Source organism: Saccostrea echinata, unplaced genomic scaffold (assembly GCF_033153115.1).
Source record: "Saccostrea echinata isolate AGI-Se365-2 ecotype Australia unplaced genomic scaffold, CSIRO_AGI_Sech_v1 ptg000009l, whole genome shotgun sequence".
Lineage (NCBI taxonomy): Eukaryota > Metazoa > Mollusca > Bivalvia > Ostreida > Ostreidae > Saccostrea > Saccostrea echinata.
The window spans coordinates 51,517,341-51,539,758 of NW_026889758.1; the positions used below are offsets into that span (position 1 = coordinate 51,517,341).

Below are 22,418 nucleotides of genomic sequence, written 5' to 3' on the forward strand. Positions count from 1 at the left end.
CAAGTAGGAATTTCCCAGAAATCACACTCAGGTCACTGAAACTACCGGTATTGAAGCACATCATACGGATGAGTTAACACTTAATATTAAATTTCTGATTTTTCCGAAAACACATCCAAATGAATCAACGTAAAGTTGTCCATTAAAGAATGTTGCATTCAGGGGAAGAAAAAAAAAAACGAAATGCGGACAAGTTTACACTCGATCTGTAAATATATCCCATACAACTCCGATTTTTCCCGGAAAATTTAATTTCAATGTATATTTCCAAATGAATTTACGTGGTGCTTTCGATAACGGCGCTTCCTGAATATTTGCCTACTGGTCAATTACAATTTTCATCCGTTAAAAAAAATCCTTCACAATACTCTCAGAATCGTTTAATGTCACAAAGTTGCTCAGCTCTTTATAACGCATCCGTAGAGTGCCACAATGATAAATATGATTGGGGTTCAGTAAGGGTTTTTAATAAAACTATTCATCCCTTTGAAAGAAATTTCTTAAACCACTAAGCGCCCCATCCATCTACTTTGGTCATCGTCACCAGTATCGTGTTATGACAATAGCCAATACAAAAGTGCATTGAAAAAATGTTTTAAGTAAGATACAAAACTCAGATGGTCTATTATGTCAGATACGGGACTGAGACTCGGTGCTTAATAATATATGTTTATCAATGAAGGGCAAGTTAGACGTGAATGGTCTCTTAAAGGCTGTTACTGAAAGCATGAGATGTATAAAGACAAGACCCCTATAAAATCCGCCATTTGCAATGTACTTTCGGTTTCAAATCTTAACATTTGGACAAAATAAACAGGGAAAACAACTTTCCAGAGGTCATCGATGTCCAACTTGACCTTCATTGATAAACATATATTATTTCTGCAATGATGGTTTTCACTAAAAGTACAGAATTAAGCAGGTGCATTTTTTTTTAAAATGTGCAAATTTTTTGCATTTTTTTTCTTTAAAAATATTTTTTAAGTACTTTTTTCAAGTGATACTTTCTATCTGTTAATCAATGATATATTTATAAACTGTAAAAGTTTTAACTTTATAAACCACATAGTTTTGGAGCTATTGTAAAAATAAATTTTTAGACATTTTGACCTTTGACAAAACCTTAATTCTTCATTCCTGCTGTAATTGAATAATGTAATTGTTCAAACAATGGTATTAAGTGCCATTCAACCTCTTTTGGGTTGTCTTTTCCCCATTTTCTATACATGACTGTATTACGCAAACAAAGATTATCACAAACATGACTATAATATTTCACTGCTAAATTACAGGTGACACTTCTGACCATTCTGTCTTTTCTACCGCTATTTTCCTCTGCAGTAGTAGTTGTATTAATTTCGTAAGTTCTAAAGCTTGTAAATGATAGTTTGGAGATACATATACAGAACAAAGGGTAATTGTTTTTTCAAGAGAAAGGCGTACAGCTACTGCCTGAAGATTTGTTTTAAAAACTATTTGGCTGTGAATGTATTTATTGTTAATTGCTGGTGAAGTATCGCCAGATGCTCTCTCAGTTTGAGCATAATAGTTATACATACTATAGTTTTTAATTGACCTTAAAACCTCGGCAATTCCATTGTATTAACGTAGGATGATTCATTTTTAGCTCACCTGAGCCGAAGGCTCAAGTGAGCTTTTCTGATCACATTTTGTCTGTAGTCCGTCTGTAAACTTTTCACATTTTCGACTTCTGCTCCAGAACCACTGGGCCAATTTCAACCAAACTTGCCACAAAGTATCCTTGGGTAAAGGGGATTCAAGTTTGTTCAAATTAAGGGCCACACCTTCTTCCAAGGGGAGATAATTAAGAATTCGTGAAAAATTAATGGCATCATTAAAAAAATCTTCTCAAGAACCACTGTGCTTGAAAACATGAAACTTATGTGGAAGCATCCTCAGGTAGTGTAGATTCAAGTTTGTTCAAATCATGACCCCCGGGGGTTGGGTGGGGCCACAATGGGCGATCAAAGTTTTACATAGGAATATATAGGAAAAATCTTCAAAAATCTTCTTCTCAAGAACAACAAAGCCATAATTGGTCATATTTATATGGTAGCATCCTCAGGTAGTGTAGATTCATGTTTGTTCAACTCATGACCCCCGGGGTCCTGTGGGGCCACAATGGGCGATCAAAGTTTTACATAGGAATATATAGGAAAAATCTTTAAAAATCTTCTTCTCAAGAACAACAAAGCCATAATTGGTCATATTTACATGGAAACATCCTCAGATAGTATAGATTCAAATTTGTTCAAATCATGACCCCCAGGGGTAGGATGGGGCCACAATGGGCGATCAAAGTTTGACATAGGAATATATAGGAAAAATCTTTAAAAATCTTCTTCTCAAGAACAACAAAGCCATAATTGGTCATATTATATGGTAGCATCCTCAGATAGTTTAGATTCATGTTTGTTCAACTCATGACCCTGTGGGTCGGGTGGGGCCACAATGGGCGATCAAAGTTTTACATAGGAATATATAGGGAAAATCGTTAAAAATCTTCTCAAGAACAGCAAAGCCCTGATTGGTCATATTTAAATGGAAGCATCCTCAGATAATGTAGATTCAAATTTGTTCTATTCATGATACCCCCCCCCCCCACCACCACTTTTATATTTAAACTTTTCAACCTTTCAAGACTGAAGTGATTTCTGCTTTTTCGTAGCCATAGTGCTCAGGTGAGCGATGTGGCCCATGGGCCTCTTGTTATTTATTATGAGAAATAGGTGATATCCTCCCTTTATTTTTATTGGGTGATATACTTCGGACTTGTGAGGAAGAATGACAAGTGTAAAGTCCATCTCCTCGAAGACTTCAAACTTATTGTGGAGGGTGACGGCATCTCGTGCCCCTTTGGGTAGCCGATCACTCGACTGTGTCTGGTTGTTTTTTGAGGGAGATTTATTACGTCTCCCAGTCGATGTTGATTTTCCTGTAGCTGGTAGCTCTGATGGAGCCGTAGCTACAGTTTTTGATGCAGCCGCAACTGCAGGGCCTGCAGAAGCAGGTTTTGGAGTAGGTTCCTGCTCCATTTATGATTGTGGGTGACTTTAAAGCCCACAATCCACTATGGGGTAGCGACAAAATAACTGATAAAGGGAAAAAAAATGAAGATGCAATATCACATCATAATCTGTGTATACTTAATGACGGCTCTAGCACTTATTTGCATCCGGGTAATGGTTCGTATTCCTCAATAGATATTACTTTAATAGATCCTTCTTTACTCTTAGATTTTAATTGGTCAGTACACGACGATTTATGCGGGAGTGATGATTTCCCAATTATCATTAAAATAAATAATCCTTCACAAAATAGTTCTATTCAAAATTGGAAACTAAACAAGGCTGATTGGACGCAATTTGAAAAATATGCTTACAAAATATTTCGGCTGAAAAGTTTCAGAACCATCCTGATTCTATACAAAAATTTACTGAACCATTATTGCATACAGCAAATAAATGCATACCTAAAACCTCGGCAAATTCCACTAGAATCAAAAAACCATGGTATACAGAAGAATGTAATGATGCTATTAAAGCTCGAAAAAAAGCAGAAAGACTATTTAATAGATTACCAACATCAACAAATTTAAGCAATTTCCGCATATTGAGAGCAAAAGCTCGCAGAACTATAAACTTTAGTAAACGAAAATCTTGGAAAAAGTTCGTTTCCAACCTTAATTCACACACTCCTATCAATAAAGTTTGGAACGCAATAAAAAAAAATTAAAGGGAAAGGTCCTGAAAAATATCAGCATCTTAATGTTGGAATTAAAATTATTACGGATAAAAAGGAAATATCTGATGAAATAGCAAATACAATTTCTAAAATTCCTCCACAAACAATATAAGTTCTAAATTTAGTAAATATAAAAATTCACAAGAAAAGGTAATGTTTGATTTTACATCTGAAAACTCATATGCATCCATTTACTTTAGATGAATTACAAAAGTCTTTAGATAAATCTCATGATACAGCGGTAGGACTGGACCAGATCCATTATCAACTTATTAAACACCTTCCTTTAAACAGTAAAGAATGTCTTCTGCAAATTTTTAATAAGATCTGGAAGCGAGGCCATTTTCCACCTTCCTGGACCCAAGCTACAGTTATTCCTATCCCTAAACCGGGAAAGCACCACGTAGATCCTAACAATTACCGTCCAATTGCTTTAACAAGCTGCTTATGTAAAACCCTGGAAAGGATGATAAATGAACGCTTAATATGGTTTCTTGAAACTTATAACATTTTAACTAATATATAATGTGGTTTTAGAAAAAAAACGAATACTACTGACCAGTAAGTAAGACTGGAAACTTATATTCGAGATGCCTTTATTAAAAAAGAGCATGTTGTATCTGTATTTTTTGATTTAGAAAAAGCATATGATACTACATGGAGACATGACATTTTGAAAGATCTTTATAAAATGGGCCTTAAAGGACACTTACCCAATTTTATCAAGAATTTTTTGAATGATAGACATTTTAAAGTACGCTTGGGGTCTACATATTCGGAAAGTTTTGATCAGGAAATGGGTGTACCACAAGGTAGTATTTTATCAGTCACTTTATTCAGTATAAAAATTAACAGCTTAGCAGAAGTACTTAAAAATGATATGCATGGAAGTTTATACGTCGATGATTTTGTTCTTTGTTATAAGTCCAAAAATACGAATTATATTGAGCGAAAATTACAGTTTTGTCTAAACAGAATTCAAAATTGGGCTGATGAAAATGGATTTAAGTTTTCGAAAAGTAACACCGCTTGCGTGCATTTTTGCACCAAACGGAAAACCCATGATGAACCACATTTGCGGCTACAATGGAAATCCTATAAAAGTAGTTAAAGAGATTAAGTTTTTAGGCATTATCTTTGATAGTAAACTCTCTTTTGTATCACATATTAAAATGCACAAAGGCTTTAGATGTTCTCAAAGTTATTTCAAGTACAAGATGGGGGGCAGATAAAAATACTCTTTTAAAACTTTATCGCTCTTTAGTCAGATCTAAGTTAGACTATGGATGTACTGTGTATGGCTCTGCAAGAACTTCATACTTAAAAGCTCTTGATGCAATCCATCATCTAGGCCTTCGACTGTGTTTAGGAGCTTTTCGAACTTCTCCTATAGATACTTTATATGTCGAAGCAAACGAGCCACCTCTCGACTTAAGAAGAATTAAACTTACCTTACAATATATTCTGAAACTAAAAGCAAATATTGATAATCCTGCGTATGATTGTGTTTTTCGTCCGCAACACGAAGGCTTGTACCTTAAAAGTAAAAAATGTATAAAACCCATTGGTCTAAGATCGAGAAAACATATCAGGGATTCTGACCTACCTTTGGACATAATTCAACCCACAAATTTCTCTAAAATACCACCATGGAAATTAATTAAACCAAAAGTAGATACATCCTTAACATAATTTAAGAAATCAGAAACAAATTCTCTTATTTTTAAACAGAAATTAGCTGAAATGAAACATTTTAAGAATTCTACAGTTGAGATTTATACAGATGGTTCAAAGGACAAAAATGGAGTAGCAGCGGCTGCAGTGATTAAGAATAATGTTTTTTTTTCTCGGCTTCCAAACGAAGCGACAATTTTTACAGCAGAGGCAAAGGCCATACAACTTGCATTTGAATATATTAAATCTTCTAATGACAAAACATTTACAATATTTTCGGACTCGCTCTCTTGCTTAAAATCTATACAAAATATGAATATTGATCATCCATACATTTTGGATATATTAATTCAATATCATTTTACTCAACAAGGTAAAACAGTTGACTTTTGTTGCATTCCAAGTCATATTGGCATACCTGGAAACCTAAGGCTGATAGTGCTGCAAAAAGGGCACTTCACCATGATATAACTTTATTCAAAATACCTTACACTGATTTGAAATATCTTGTTAAACTTTACAGGGATAGACATCAACTTACAGATTCACTTGCCCTTTGGGCAAGTGAACTCAAACTTTGACTTGTCCGAATACAAAACTTGGTTGCCCAAAATTTAGAAAGAAGGGAAACCGGTAACTTAATTTATTATTGTAAATAAAGTGAGATTTTTTTTATATTTGGCAAGTTAAGTGCCAGAAAAATATCTTGATGTGCAGGTGATGCTACATTTTAAATACTTGTAAACTCACACTGCCATGCAGCAATATCTCCTTTTAAATAAAATTCATATTTTTGAAAATTATTTTCTTAATGATCTTTTTGTGAATTTAGATTTTTTCCCCCTGAAAAACTGAAGCCACGCTAAAGAAAAACATTGGCCATGTTTTGAAACATAAAACTGGTTTTCTTTATGTTCTGTGAGTAAATAAATGAGCTATTTTTAAATATCATATTTCATAATAAGAATATTAAGAAGTCAGTTTTGTCAACTACCCAGAAAGAAAAATGGAATAACGAACCTGATTTTTGAATAAACGGCGCTACCGAGGAATTTCCGACTACAAAAAGAATGTCATATATTCCTGGTAGAAATCAAATGTTCAAATTATTGTTTTGTTTATAAACTAATGTAAGATTTAAAAAATCTATCAAATATTCACTTGCCCGATCGGACAAGTACATCAGCAGTTTCACTTGCCCGTACTGAGAATTTACTTGCCCCGGGCAATCGGACAACCGTTAATGTCGATCCCTGTAACTTTATGTAAATTCTCTTTGGCAAATTTACTGGGAATTTTGTGATGAAAGTAAACTTTATGCTATAGAAAACAAAGTTAACAGATCATTTGACTTCGACCTGAAACGTCAAGACGAAGTGATCATTTCAAGAATACGTATTGGTCATTCAAAAATAACGCATGCATACTTATTGAATCGAGAGTTTCAGCCAGAATGTATATCCTGTGACTGTCCGCTAACTGTGAATCATATTCTTTTAGAATGTACTGATTTTTCGCCTATTCGAAATAGACTTTTTAAAAATGCACGAACGATGTATGAACTTTTTACAAATGTTAATGTTGGAATAATTTTAGAATACTTACATGAAACTGATTTGTACAGTAAAATTTAGAAGTTAACAATTTTAGCATTTTTGTTGCGAAATACTTGGAGAAATATATATTTTAATTGTTTAGATATTTTAGATTTTTAAGTCCGTCGGACGGGACGTAAAATGGTGCCCCGTGTCAAGGATTACAACCCCTTTGGCACGCAAAAGATCGTTTCTCTGGATTTCGAAAAAGAGTAGGCTCATTGGGAGCCGCCAGAGAAACCCAAACCTTTCAAAAACCGATTAAACTGATTATACCGCCGAAATATGGCTGAAAGATTGCCGACTCGGCGTTAAACAATATTTAATCAATCAATCAATCCTCTGCAGTAGTAACTTATATCTGGTCAGACATTTGTAAATCAACTAAGATTAAAAAAAATCACACAAAAAAACCCAACATATGACTATATAAACTCACAGTACCCTTTTCTATCAGTAATGAATTTACGTTTTAAAAGAAATGTATAGAAGACGGTAAAAGCCACAATTTCCTTCATTTACCAATTCTATCATTATATTTAATAGCAGAATTTCTTTTAGAATACAACGAAATGCAGTATTAAAAAACAAAAATTACTTAATATGCACCTACCCCAAGTATAAAATAACAATTTTGATCATACTTGCACATACCTTCAAATTATTTTTTTTAACTGTAGAGTTAGATTCCCTTCTAGTGAGTCGTCTCTCTTCTCTTCTCTGCTGTTTTGCGTTCTCAGCTAACTCTTCCAGCACCATAGTATTTTTCCGTATGCCAGTTTTAGCATGGTGAGAAATTGTCCGTTCTCTCTAGACGATTTAAGGAGGTCTTTTAACACACTTAGAGTCTCTTTCATGATCTCAATTTTCTCTTCTCTGCTCTCTGTAGAAAACTGATCTGGTTCATTCTGCTGCAGGATTTTATCAAGAATATTAAAGTCTGGCTCTGGAAGTTGGAGGTCAGGTCACACCGGCTTTGGTGCTTCAGGTTCCTTTTCCATCGGTGGTCCTGACATGACTGTTAGACAGGCACCACAGCATCCTAGCCAGTCTTCTCCTCTCCCTTCTGCTTCTCTGCTTTTGCATTTTCTTCCTGATGTGTCTTGGATCTCTCTTTCCAAATCTTCTGGCTTTCCTCCCATGATAATTTTTTGATATGCTCTTCCTTCAGCTGAAGGGAATTCTCATTTTTATGCATATAGGTAGACACCTCTTCTGGTTTGTTTCCTTGTTGGATTACGTTTTCTTTGGCTAACTTGTGTGGGTGAAACCCTTTCGCGTGCCTTATTACTTCCCTCTTCGTCTTGTCCATAAAATGGCATAAGCTGCAGTAATACGGGACAGCGTCCAAGGCTGTATGGTACTAATAGTAGTGAGCCTCTACATATCTCCTTTCTCCCTCGTATTTATGACATCCCTGACACTGGTAAACATATCCTCTCTTATCTAGCTTGTCTCGATTTTCACTCTCCATCATTTCTTTTAGATTCTGAAATAGTTTACATCAGTGTAATAAATTTATAGTTTGGTTTCTTAATTTTGTCTAAGGAATTTTGTCTAAGGTATTTATGATATATTGCCAAAGAGTGAGGACTGGGTGGGTCACGAAGGTTGTGCTGTACATCAGTTTAATACAGTTTTTCATTAAAAGGTTTTAATTTGTCATGGTGTACAATCTTGTATTGTCTTTTGCCTTCTTCGTCCTTCATACGTATTTGATAGGTTAAATCTGAAAGTTTCTTTGTTATGACACATTTTCCATTAATCGTTCTGGCAAGCTTTCCATCTCCAATCCGCTCTTGCAAGTACCACACTTTATCCCCGGTCTTGTACATGTATGGGTGGACATGTAAGTCATAGTTTTCTTGCTGTCTAATGCTAGATTTTTTTAAATTTTGTACAAGCAATGTCATGTGCCTTTTCTAATTTTTCTTTCAAATTTGAGATGTACTCTGCATGAGTCTGAGCAAGATGGTCGGAGCATCCCTCAACCATCATGTCAATGGGCATCCTTGCTTCACGACCTAGCTTCAAAAAGTTGGGTGTCATTCCTGTGACTTCGTGTACACTTGATCTATATGCTGAAGTTACATAACTAAGGTGTTTGTCCCATTCTGTTTTTTCCTCTTTGATATATAACATTTATTCATTGATATGAGGGTTCTGTTGAAGCGCGCTGTTTTTCCATTGCCTTATGGATGTCTTTGACTGGTCCGGGTCTTTTTAATTTTGAACATGTGACACATTTCATGGAATAATTGGCTTTCAAAGTTAATACCTTGGTCTGAGTGAATAGTTGCTGGACAGCCTAGTCGACTCGGAACTTAATTCATTAAAAAGAGTTTGGATTACAGTTAAAGCTGTTTGATCTGGAATGCCCATCGCCTCTGCCCAGTTAGTGAAGTGATCTGTCACTGTAAGGATGTATATGTTTTTCCGAGGTGTCATCGCTAAAGGTCCAATAATATCAATGGAATGTCTGTCCATTGGTGCTCCTACAAGCATGGTACCAAGTTTTCCTTTTGGGTTCACGGTGAACTTTTTGGTTTTTTGACATTCCTGGCAACTTGATATGTGTACCTTTATGTCTTCCTTCATGCCGTGCCAATAGAAATTTCTTTGTAATTTGTCTCGAGTTTTCCTACAGACCAAAGCGTCCTCCCAATGGAGCATCATGGGCTTGTTTTAAAACCTCCTTCCGTAAAGATTTAGGGGTCAAAATTCGAAAATACTGTTGATTAGTCAAATTTTTGGAGCTTGTTTAACTAGCACCCAATTAGATATCTTCAGTAAATGAAAAATGTACCAGTAGTGTCTGATAGTTGGAGACATTATTCCTATGGTCTTGATGTTCGGTCTTTGATCATTTACCACCAACTCGTAGACGGTAGTTAATTCGGGATCTTTTAATTGTTCTCTTTTAATATTTTCAGTGGTATAGACTGGCTTCCATTCTGTACTTTCAGTAAGTGTTCCTTGTGCTTTTCCATTGGCTCTGGCTCGGACAGCTCTTGTAGGAGGATAAGTACCATTACTGACCATCATTCCAGCCTTTCTTTGTATCTACTTCTTTAATGGTCCACACTTCAAATTTCAAGGTTGTCTGGGTCTTCACAGAGACAATGTGAGGGGTTTACGCATCTGCTCGGCATTCCCATGCTTTTGACCAGGATTATGCTGTATTTCGAAGTTGTAAGCTGATAATATTTCAAGCCATCTTGCTGTGCGGTCCTCAGGTACTTTTAATTTACAAAAGCCAAACCAATGCCTGGAGGTCTGTTCGCACTAGTATTGTACATCAAAACAGAATCACGATTTTTTGCAAACCATGTAAAATATTTGCACACAGATCTTTTTGTGCAGTGAGGTTGCATTTGAATATGAGTGGAATAACCATTTTTACCAGATTTATTTATAACAAAGACATCATTTTCTTTGTTTATGTCATAGCTTTTGTTGATTAGTAGTTCATCAATCGATTTCAATGGACATTTAATTTCTAACACTGTGTCATTATCAATTATCCAGTCAGGACTTGCGGACAGAAAAGGTTCATCTTTATATATAATTGTACCACATTTTCCAACATGTAAATCAAATTTCTTTCCAAATACTTCCTTGGCCATTGGTTCTGATATTTTTCCGTGTTGTGTTGCAGTGTTACCCTTAAACCTTGGGTATAACTGATTGGTAACAAAAATTTGTGAATTTGCTTTATTTGTTTTTTGGAACTTTGTTTGCAGCAGATGCTTGAATTCTTACCTTACGGCTATCAAACCACAGGTCAGAATTTTGTTCCTAGGCATTGTGACAAATTTCATCAATTTTGTTTCCTGAAAGATCAACATATTTACTATAAAAATCTCTACAAGCCTGACACTGAATATCTGAAATTTTGATGGGGTGTGAATAGTCAAGATCATGCATCCCCATGTTGCATGTCCTTTGCTTTACTTGTTATTTCTGTAGATTTGCTTGATTAACAAGGCTCAGAATTCTAATTTCTATTAACAATAGTATCCTTACAATGAAACGGTTTTGAAAGACTTGATGATTTAGAAAACTCAAGCATTGAATTCATCGTGTGCTTCAAATTTTTCAAAGCTAAATACCTTTTGAGGTTTACATCTCAAAATGTTTTCTTCATTTATTGGTTTATTTTTATTTGGTCTAGAAAAATCTTTTTTTTTCAGTTCTGCTTGATGGTCAGCTGCAGACGAGATTGCCCCCTTGCTCCAAGACACTGGGAATTCAGTAACTGATTTCCTGCAAACCCCTGTTTCCATGCAATGACCGCAGCATATCCGACTGCTGAAATATGGCTGCAAGCTTTTCCCAAAAATGCTGGGCAGGTACAGCTAGCATTTTCACTTTCGTATTCATCTCCCCCATCAGGGACAATCAATATCCATGCAGAATAGTCTGCTCGTCCGACTCCATGTTGGGATGGTGACACTTTGGCTCTCAGGAAAACATTTTTCCAAGGTTGATACTTTGAACATCTCCCAGCCACTTAGAGTTGACACAATTCTGTCCCCAAAGGGACCTTAAAAATTTCATTTCTTTTCCATCATAGGCTTTCTAAAATATCAAATAGTCAACTAAATCTTCATATAAGATATGAGGCCTGCTTTTCAGATCATTTGTTTTTCCAACCTGGGTTTGCGTAATGTGGTGGATCTGGAATTTTTAAATTTCTTTCCCTTTAATTTACAAAATTTTCAAATGAAAATAACTTCTAAACATGTATTGTTGGTCAAAGAAATTTGTATACAGAGTATAAAGAAATTTCTGAAATCATGCGTAAGTTTTGATGAAATATGAACAGATGAATGTAATGTTATAACTTACAACTTAGATCCACCAGCATCGTCTCAAGCCACGGTCCGGAGTCCGTTCATAGCTCTCTCCTACCCGTGGCTATATGATCACATAATGTCTCGTAATCTTGAAAATTCACGCCCAATGTGAGACGTCACGTTAAACCAATGAAAAAAATTGTTTCAACACAACGGAAGTTGATAACAGAGGACAGTGACTGCGGCCATCAGTGGAACCTAGAAAGCATGTTTAATTTGCAAAACATTGATTTTAGACAAAAAGTCGAACAGATGTGTCTATAAAAACGTTCCTGATCGTTTTTCCCATATTTTAACAGAAGTGGGCATCAACCAAACGGGGTATTTTTGCAAATTCTGCATAAACAAATTGAATAAGATTATTCGAATAGATGAGGAAATTCGGCATAAAATACCCAGTCTGAAAACAATTTCAAAACAATAACGATAATGGTGTATGTGAACAAAATACTCCAGTGAAAACAAAGAGGCCACTCACTAAGACCACATCAACTCCAAGAAAAACCAAGACGAGATGAATTCTCCCATTTTCGCCTTCCCATGCTTATTCCTCATCAATACAGTCGCGCCCTTTCAACGTCATGAACAAAGAATGTAAATCAAAAGTCAAAAAATTCGATGTTAAGGTTATTTTTTTTTAAATAATGCAAATATATCCTGTTTAGAATCGAAAAGTATTTTGTTCATGTTTAAAGTTAATCTCAGCGAGATTCGTAGAGACTAAAAAGTTTGGTCTGGTGTGTCTACGAATCTCGGACTAGTGTCACATAATCTCATTTGGGAAATCGTGCCCGGACTTCGACCGCTTGTTTCGATTAAAACGGGCTGAAATTAATTAGCTGTCCGCTTCAAATTTTTGATTTGGGCATCCTTTTAATTCCCTATCACCATTCAACGTTTTGCTTTGGACATCCTTTTAATTCCCTATCACCATAAAACTTTCTTTTCTTACCAACAAAATATAAAGTTGTTGATTTTTCATAGCAATCTGCTATTCGTTTAAACCTCCGATGCTGAAGAGTTCCAGCAATAGGCAGGGCCACTGAGCAGTGAGGGATCTTTATCGTGCCAACGTCTGCCGTGACACTGGGCCTCGGTTTTTAAGGTATCATCCGAAGGACCCGCAACTTTCACTTCAAAGTGCCGAGCGCATGGCGAAGGAACAGTTGATACCCATTTTTTATCGACTTGGGTCAGTCGCGGCCGAGATTTGAACTCACAACCTCCCGATCACGGAGCGAGCGCACTACCGACCGAGCTACCGTGCCCTTGTTCGAAGGACAAGCCAGTATATGAGATGTTATAAGGAAATACTTTAATCTTTCAAATGCTGTTGATGGTCTTGGCATTCTTTTTCGTTAATTTGTGTAAACACATAGCTATATGGGTACAGCCCACTAATTGTTTTCCCATAGGCGGCAATGTTAACGTTTCTTCACATAGCAATGTCCCTAATTTTCGTTCAGAATTGAGTGATTGAGTGACCCCTCAAATCAAAGCACATCAAGTTGTCTTTCCTTGGTTAAAATCTCGAGGTGGCATGTCAGATTCGTTTTCCGGCAAAATGCGTCTGTCTGCGTTAACCTCTGAAAATAAAAGTGAAAGTAGGGGAATTCAAGACTTCTCACTGGTGTTATAATACATAAAATAATTCTGCTGAACTTCTTGATAAATTACATCTGCCAAGCTTTTTTGCAAGGGAACATACTCCTTATCAAAAGTATGAGGCTCAGTTTAATACATAATCACAGTTTTTTTTTTTATTCAGGTCTGCAAATTAAGGAACTTGTAGTTTTTTCTGCACTACTTTCTTCCCCTACCGATTCTAAAAATAAGTAGAGGTATGTACCCAATATTGCTGAACCCCTTAAAATCTTCGATGATAAGAGCTAAGGCCTAAAAAGCTTCCAATGTCTTTTACACTCTTTGGGACTAGCCATTCTTTTTATACATGCAACTTTGCTAGGGTCAGTATCTATTCCATCTGGATTCGGTTGTATCAACGGTTTATTAACTTTAATGAGTTATTAAGCCTAATGAATCATTAAATTCCTAATGATGCATTAGTTAATGAAGGCATTAAAACGTGTTGTACAAAACCTTTATTAGAGTCTTATTAGTTAATGATTCATTAAATATTTAAGAATTCATTAAAGATTTATTAAGATTAGGGTAATATCCCGCAATGCAATGCGTTTCCACTTCCGGGGGCGTTTCCGTGGGCGTTTCGTTTGTTTAACATATACACGTACCAATTATTTAATAAATGAGCTTATAAGACCAATTAAAAGTCAGCCAAAATGGTCGCGGTTTTTAATTATGACGCAAAAAAAATAAATTACGTCATTTTATGAAGTCTGTGGGCGTCTTGAAGGTTATAACATAAAGAAACGTCATTTCATAAAAAAAATTGTGCTACAATGACCGAAGGAATTCAATTTAAATGTAATAGAAATCGGGGGGAAAATTTTGATTCTAGCGAAATTCAACTTTTAGCCGAACTGGTGGAGAGAAATATTAACATCATTAATAGCAAACTAACCAATAGTGTTACCAATGAGAAAAAGACAAAAGTATGGGATAATATCACAACGCAAATAAATGCATTAGGAGTTTCAAGTCGCACTACTAAAGAGATTAAAACCAAATGGACCAATATGCATCAGACGGGAAAAAAGGAATTCAGCTACATCAAACTTTCACAGAGACAAACAGGGTGAGGACCCTGCGCAAAACCTCTTTCGACAGTCAGCGAAAAGATCGTTGACATCTACAAAAATTCTCCAACTTTTAATGGATTATCCGGATTCGAGACTCAGCCACCTGGTAAGTTAAAGTTCTCAATTTGCAAGAAATATAAAATACAAATTACGTATATTAAATATTATATGGACCAGAAACAAGGATTGATAAATGAGGGTTTGATTTTTTTTTAATTTTCGGGGGGGGGGTATAAAAATTCATCGGAATCAAGTTGCAAAATCATCTATACGTCATAAGAAATATTGAGTAAAGTAATAGTAAACATTTACCGGTAATATAAATCTGCGAAGAGGTTCTGAAAGGGTCAGGCAGTATAGACAAACAAATTGGAGTTTTCTTCCTTTGCTTACAGTAGTTTTCACAGGTGTGCAAATGACAACGATTGACTGGATTAGAATTGGTAAGAACAAAAATTAATTTATGCGGGCATCAAATTCATTTTTACTCTCATTATAATTCAAATAATTTGTTTTGTTGAATTAAAATTTAGAATGCAAAATTAACATGAAGTTGGGGAGGGGGCTGTTTGAGCGTCTTTTCTTCGCTTCTCAAGTTTCATATATACATGTATGACTCTTCCAAAGAACTTCAAAGGGATCTGGACCCCCCCCCCCCCCCCCCCCCAGGTCTGCTTATGGCAATGAGGGTGGTTTGAAATGATGTCAATCTAAAACCTTTATGGTATACTATAGTACTAGTATTATCTCTTTTTTTTTTACTTGTAACCAAAGAATTTGATTGGCTCGCCAAATACCGTGTCAATTCTTACTGATCTGCTGATTCCACTTGACCACCAGCAAAATGAATTAAAACTTTAGCCAGAACAAGTCTCACCAATCCAGGAGACTCGTTGCTCGCCCGATCAGATGGTGGAAGAAATAACCAGCATAGAAAATAAAACTAGTACTGCAGCCACAAGCATGGAGACATGTGTAGAGTCAAGCATGTAATAAAACTTAGAAAATTAGTAATTTAAATGAACAGTTCAACCGTAGAAAATACAATAACTTGCTCACCATTTCATGGTTTAATCATAAAATTACCCCAAATTTATTATTTATTTTATTTTTTCAAATGTACATTATAATGCATAGACGTGTATCAGTATATGAACTAGCACATAATAGATTTATTTAGTTTGGTAACATCTTCATAAACTACTCTTAATCATAAAAAGGTTATTTTACATACATACGTTAACGCTGAATTTCAATCCCGCATGCACAATCACAACTGTAAAAGTTTACCCTTGTGCATTGTAGGTCAAAAAAAGTGGGAACTCCAAATGATCGAGGTCAACATAAAAGAATAAGTCCCGCAGATGTTACAAGAATGCAGTACGAAGTTTTGGTAGAACAGAAGAAAAAGATACAGGAGCAAACAATTTATTACCAATTGATGAATAAAAAATTGCGATTGGAGTTAAATTTATCCAATGAAGATTAATAAATATGTGAATCATGTTATCAAATAGTTCTTTTTTTAAAGAATTCTAAGCATCAATTTCATAAATTAACTGAAGACTTCGTGTTCATGTTCATGTATTTTCCCGATTTAGTGCGCGCTCGACAGTGATTTATTTCAATCAATACATCGTAGGCTTTGAACATTTTTCCTGGTTGTATATGGCTGGACTACTTCCATGTGTTGAAAATGATATAAAAATAAAATTCAGTATTTACACCTTTATACGATATAATATTCTTGGTGTCCAAAAACATTATTATCAGTGTATAGTCTAGAGGGTCCTTAACTTGTTCTGTAGTGAAGGTTCTTCGAATTTTAAAATCCTGTTTAAAATTCTGTTTAGGGAGATAAAAACACGTCAGTAGAATGGGAGTATTTAGCCAATGAAGTACTGTCCTATCTAGAAATAATGTTGTGTGATGTAATTCCTGATGTTTTTTCCATTCTCGGGTCCATTGTAATTTCCTTGTATATTTCCATTAACAGTTATATCTTCATCCATCGGTGGCTCGTTGTACATTATAGCCAGGTTATGCAAAACTGCACAAGCACCTAAAGTGTAGTTATGGAAACAAATGCATACATAAATTGTAAAGTTTTTAATTTTTTGATTTAAACTTCATTGTCAAGCTATATTTAAACGCATTTCATATAAGATTATGATGTACATGTAATCTTATTCGTCTGTCAATTTTTCTCTCTGTCACAAATACACTTATACTATAACATAAACTTTAATATGCTCATAACTTTTAAATGAAAGAGGATAAGGTTCAATATTTCACCTGTGCATACTTTGACCTTTGACTTATGATCTTTACCTTGAAATTTGACCTACAACTCTCTGAATTGCTTCCTTCTCTCTGTATCAGGCGCATGGTTAATTATAAATGACAGTATATTAACGAATTATATATTTACCAATAATTGTGCACACTCTCTCTGGCTTCATTCTGATTTCAGAATGAAGGACGTGGAACCGTCGTTTCCACCAGCCAAATGTCCTCTCAATGGTCACGCGTGTTTTAGAATGGGCTGTATTAAAGCGCTCCTCTGCCTGAGAGGAGGGTCGGAGGTATGGTGTCATAAGGTATGGTTTACAGGCATACCCACTATCGCCCAATATGATGCCATCATTGATAGAGCGGAAGTTCCGCTCAATATCTTGCTTTATTCCACTCATGTTAAATATGTGGCTATCATGTGTGCTACCTGGCCATCTTGCCACGATGTTGGTAAATTTACCTGTATCAAAAAGTCACAATAACTATAGTTAACCAGTGCTAGGGCGGATCCATGAATTTTACTGTAGGGGGCAAGGGGTCGTGCTAAAAATGTCGAGTAAAAATAATATTGATCAGACAAAAAAAAAGACTATCCAAACGCGAAACAGCTAGGAAGGGTTGCATACTTCTTAACAAGGTACTCTCCATCATCTTTATCTGAACAAGGTGCGCGTTTCCAAGGGAGGATTGGGGGGGGGGGATTCCAAGGTTATTTTTGGTTACTTTTACTGTACAAAATGTTTCCGAAAAACTCACAATCATAACTGTATCATAATATGCTTCGGTTCTTAAAAAAGTACTCACTAATATTCAATTTTTATCCTATGTAATGATATTAAAACAATTTTTATATTATTATGTAAATGCAATAACACAGAATCTCTCTCTAGCTTACGTAAAAAGAAGTATATATTTCATATCAAATCTCATTTTTGCATACCAGCATTGTCACAGATAGCTTGAACATTGATTGAGTGGTAGCCTTTCCTATTCACAAATGCTGGTTCATTCTCTGACGGTCCTTGGATTCTCACATGAGTGCCGTCGATACAGCCTATAACACCTGGAAAGCCTGCTAATTTAAAAAATTCACTCTTGATGCTCGTTAGCTCCTCGTCTGCTGGCCATTTAATAAATCTGGGCGCAAGAGATACCAGTGCCTGCGACACTTTCAGAACGATTCGAGAGACTGTTGACTTGTCGACCTCAATCGTGTCACCAAGAACTTGAAGAAAACTTCCACTGGCATAAAATCTCAAGGCAATCAGAATCTAAATTTGAAAAAAAAAAATTAAAATTTGTAGACTTTTTATGCGCAATTTATAATCTGCAAACTGGTTTCATGTTTACTTTTCTGCGGAAAAAATACATAGGTGTACACGCATTATGTTAGATATTTAAGTTAAATTAAAATAAGTTAAAATTATGTATAAAATAATATCCAACAAAATTCCAATTTACACTACTTTATTTTGGTATGGGTCTAAGAAAAAAATGGATTTTATATGATTGAATAATTCCCATCTCTCCGATTGGCTGAGATCCAACAATGTTAGAAAAATACTACGTTATATTGACCTGCACGTGACCTTCCAGGTCAATATCAGGAATTATTCATTCTACATTGGACCAAAAATAGTTAGGGAAATTCCAAATTGATGCATATAGTTTTGGAAAGTTATTTCACTTGCACCTGACTTCCACTCATATGAACATGATATTAACGCACATAGATTCTCGGGTGAGGGTTGGGTTGGGGGGTGCAGGAAGTCTGCGCCTCTCCCTTCATTTTGAGAATGTAAAGTTTTAATTTAAATTTTTAATGATAAAATATTTCAATGAAAGCCCCTCCCTCTTTTATGGACCTCTACCTCCCACCGAATAAAAATTTGAGTCAGGGGAATTCTTTTCCTTGGGAGGGTTGGCTAGACTCAAAGATTTTTTTAGGTATATATTCATATGTGGATTTCATACAAATTTAGTACAGTGTATATGCATATACATGTATGTTAGTTCAATTTTTTTTTAGTAATTTATGTTACAGATTTTATTAATGTGGGCCTTCTCCATTTTTCATACACTGAATAGGCCTAAATAAATCAACCTCATTAATGCGGTCTATTTCCATAATGATGGCGAATAAAATGAAGATATTACATAAAATGTCTAATTAATCCTAGAAGAAAGATTTTAAATGATTCAAATGATTCAAATACTACAAAACGCGGCCCACCGACGACTCCTCTAAATGTATCACAAAACGTGATTTTAAAACAGCCACAGCATTTTGATTTTAAAACATCAATTTAATGAAGCTTTAATTATTCATTAAATATTGATACAACCGGATCCAGAACTGTTAATGTGACCTAGAAATGAGACTTGTTTCTGGAAAAGCACACTTCTATGGGGATAGTTTTAACTTAGATTCTCTCAATCTCTGAAATACTGGTTTCAAATTTTCTAATTAGTCAATGATGGACTTTGAGCGCCCGCTCCGTGATCGGAAGGTCGTGTGTTCGAATCACGGCCGCGACTGACCTAAGTCGTTAAAAAAAATAATAGGTAGCAACTGTTCCTTCGCCAAGCGCTCGGCACTTTGAAGTGAAGGTTGCGGGTCTTTCGGATGAGACCTTAAAAACCGAGGCTCCGTGTCTCGGTAGGCGTTGGCACAATAAAAAAAACCCTCACTGCTCAATGGCCCTGAGTGCCGAGTAAAGGTCTAAATTTGAAGCCCTTCACCGGTACATGGTGACGTCTCTGTATGAGTGAAAATTCTCTCAATCAAGCATGTACTTTGAAAATACCCCGATGTCATCGAGATAAACCATGCATATTTTACAGGAAAATCCTGATAAAATTTCCTCCGTTAATCGCTGAAAGATGGCAGTAGCATTTGTGAGACGATATGGCAACGTTCTAAACTGCCACGCGGCCCCACCTAAGATGGAAAAAGCTGCTTTGTGTCTGTCCTTTTCTGTTATTGGGACATGCCAATACCCCGACTTTAAATCAAGGGTACTAAACCACTGAAATCTTAAGTTTCGTCAATTCTAGGCAAAGCATAACTGTCTTTAATAGTATTATGGGTCAGAATAACACGAAATGCCAGCAAAAATCAATCACATAGTTTAAACTTAACAAATTTATTTACAGTAATGTATAAAAATCAAAAGTACAAACTTACAGCAAGAATCCAAACCTTCATACAACAGAGTGTCCGTTACTACTCACAATACCCCAGTGAAAGTATCCAATGTTTATCCTCTCCCAGTCTCTTTGTACTCGTCTCTTTGGTGCTAGTCTATTTGTATGCCAGTCTCTTTGTACGCCAGTCTCTTGTGAATACAATCGTATATTTTATACATTATCAGTCGCCCGCGTGGCGCAGTGGTTAGAGCGTCTGCTCTAGAGTCGCGAATTAAGCAGTTGATCCTTACGTCGCGGGTTCGAATCCCACTGTGGGACGTGGAGACCGGTCCTTCGGATGAGACCGTATAAACCGAAGTCCCGTGTCGCTGTAGGTGCTGGCACGAAAAAGATCCCTCACTGCTCAATGGCTGTAAGTGCCGAGTATAGGACAAAATTTGTAGCTCTCCACCGGCAAGCGGCGGCGTCTCCATATGAGTGAAAAATTCTCGAGAGTGACGTTAAACAATATACAAACAAACAAACATATACATTATCATAAATCTAGAAATTGTAAATACAAGATGTTCCTTGAACATTCTGGACATACACGAAATTCAAGATTCAAGAATGTTCTAGAAAAAAATGACCATATATGTTGACCACTCTGGAATGTTCCAAAAGTTTCTTTATTTCAATGACAACACACCTCACTCCCCCCCCCCCCCTTTAAAAAATTTGAATGTCAGTGAAAACTTTAATTGTAAAAATAAAATATATGTACATCCATACAAAAACTTAGTATGTTCACGATATTCTTGACAAATCATCTGCGATAACTTTGTCTTTGTCTTTGACATGTTTGATAGTTATATTGCATTCTTGTAACAACAAACTCGATCTAGTTAGTGTTTGCTTCTTGTTTGACAATTTTTGACAATTTTTTTCAAAAATGTCAGAGTGTTGTGATCCGTATGTACAAGAATAGGATGTAAGGTAACATTCAAATAAATATCAAAATGCTGTAAAGCTAACAACAAAGCAAGGCATTCTTTTTCAATGGTAGAATAATTTTGTTGACATTTTAAGTTTCTTTGAAAATAAGAGACAACTCTATCTACCTTATCACTATGTTCTTGAAACAAAGCTGCCCCTATTCCAACATCACTATAATCAAGAGTAAGCTTGAATTGCTTTAAAAATCTGTAGTTGACAGAACTGGATTGCTCATAATGACATTTGATTTTATGAAATGTTTTTTCAACCATGTCCAAAAATCTCATTAACTTTTTCTTGTTTGTAGAAATCGGGAACTTTGAATAGCTTCCATTTTTGCCATTATGGGTGTAACATAACCTTGACCTAATTTATGACCTAAATACTCTATATAAGCATGACAAAATTCGCTCTTTTTAAGGTTCACAGTTAAGTTTGCTTTAGCTAGAATGTCGAATAATGCACAACTTACAAGCATTGTAAAGTTTTTCTTTGAAATCAGACACATAATCTAAAAGATTAAGATCATTAGTCTTAATCAACCACTTTTCCTTCAACAATTTCAGAGGTCCTCTAATTCAACAGGACTAAACCCAAGAGACTCCTGGACTACCTCTTGTGCAGCAAATTGTACAAGATGAACCCCTTCATCCCAGTCTTTTTCATACTGGTAACAGTAGGTCTTCAGCATCGTTTTTAGGGTCTGATGAAAGCGTTCTAGCCCTCCCCTGGGATTCAGGATGATAAGCAGTTGATCTACATGTATACTGCCTAATACCTAACTTATGCATGACTTGCAGTTACACAATCCCGACATAAAATTCGATCTGACTGAATTGCCTCGGGTGCTCCTACAAAACTGAAAAACTTGGTTAAGGCCTTAACTATGGTCTTTGCCTTAATATTCCTAAGAGGTATGGCTTTAGGGAATAGAGTGGATGTACACATAATGGTTAGTAAATGCTGGTTCCCTGACCTAGTCCTAGGCAAAGGTCCTACACAATCCACCAACACTCGACTAAACGGTTCTTAAAAAGCTGAATTGGTTGGAGAGGAGCAAATGGTATCTTCTGATTCGGTTTACCTACCATCTGACAAACATGACATGACTTACAAAACTCAGAAACATCCTTTCTTAACTTAGGCCAATAAAAATGACTCAAAACCCTACTATAAGTTTTATTGACACCTAAGTGTGTCGTGAGCTAAACTCATGACATCTCCACGATAAGCAGCTGGGACCACTATCTGGTGAACAACACGCCACACTTCATCTGGGAAAGCGTCATGTGGCCGCCATTTTCGCATAAAGATGCCATCTTTCATATAGAAGCATTCTCCAACTTTAGTGGCCTCTTCTGATGGAGGTGTCCTCTTACTAAGTT

General features: G+C 35.8%; 1 protein-coding gene across 1 annotated transcript; it reads right to left on the reverse strand.

Moving 5' to 3' along the window:
* Positions 1-16,523: 16,523 nt before the first annotated feature.
* On the reverse strand, positions 16,524-21,724 carry LOC133182862 (putative nuclease HARBI1). Its single transcript, XM_061317709.1, has 4 exons — positions 21,647-21,724; positions 17,849-18,179; positions 17,045-17,368; positions 16,524-16,675 (listed from the first exon to the last, which is right to left on the reverse strand). Exons 1-4 carry the CDS (start codon positions 21,722-21,724, stop codon positions 16,524-16,526), a joined length of 885 nt encoding a protein of 294 aa, XP_061173693.1.
* Positions 21,725-22,418: the final 694 nt, after the last annotated feature.

Bases quoted from the DNA above. Each gene is read 5' to 3' on its own strand.
- LOC133182862 (XM_061317709.1), bottom strand. From the start codon at position 21,724: ATGCTGAAGACCTACTGTTACCAGTATGAAAAAGACTGGGATGAAGGG. The intron at 17,369-17,848 runs GTATGCAAAAAT...TTTTTGATACAG, and splicing joins AGCTATCTGTGACAATGCTG to GTAAATTTACCAACATCGTG. The intron at 16,676-17,044 runs GTAAATATATAA...ACTACACTTTAG, and splicing joins GAGAGTGTGCACAATTATTG to GTGCTTGTGCAGTTTTGCAT.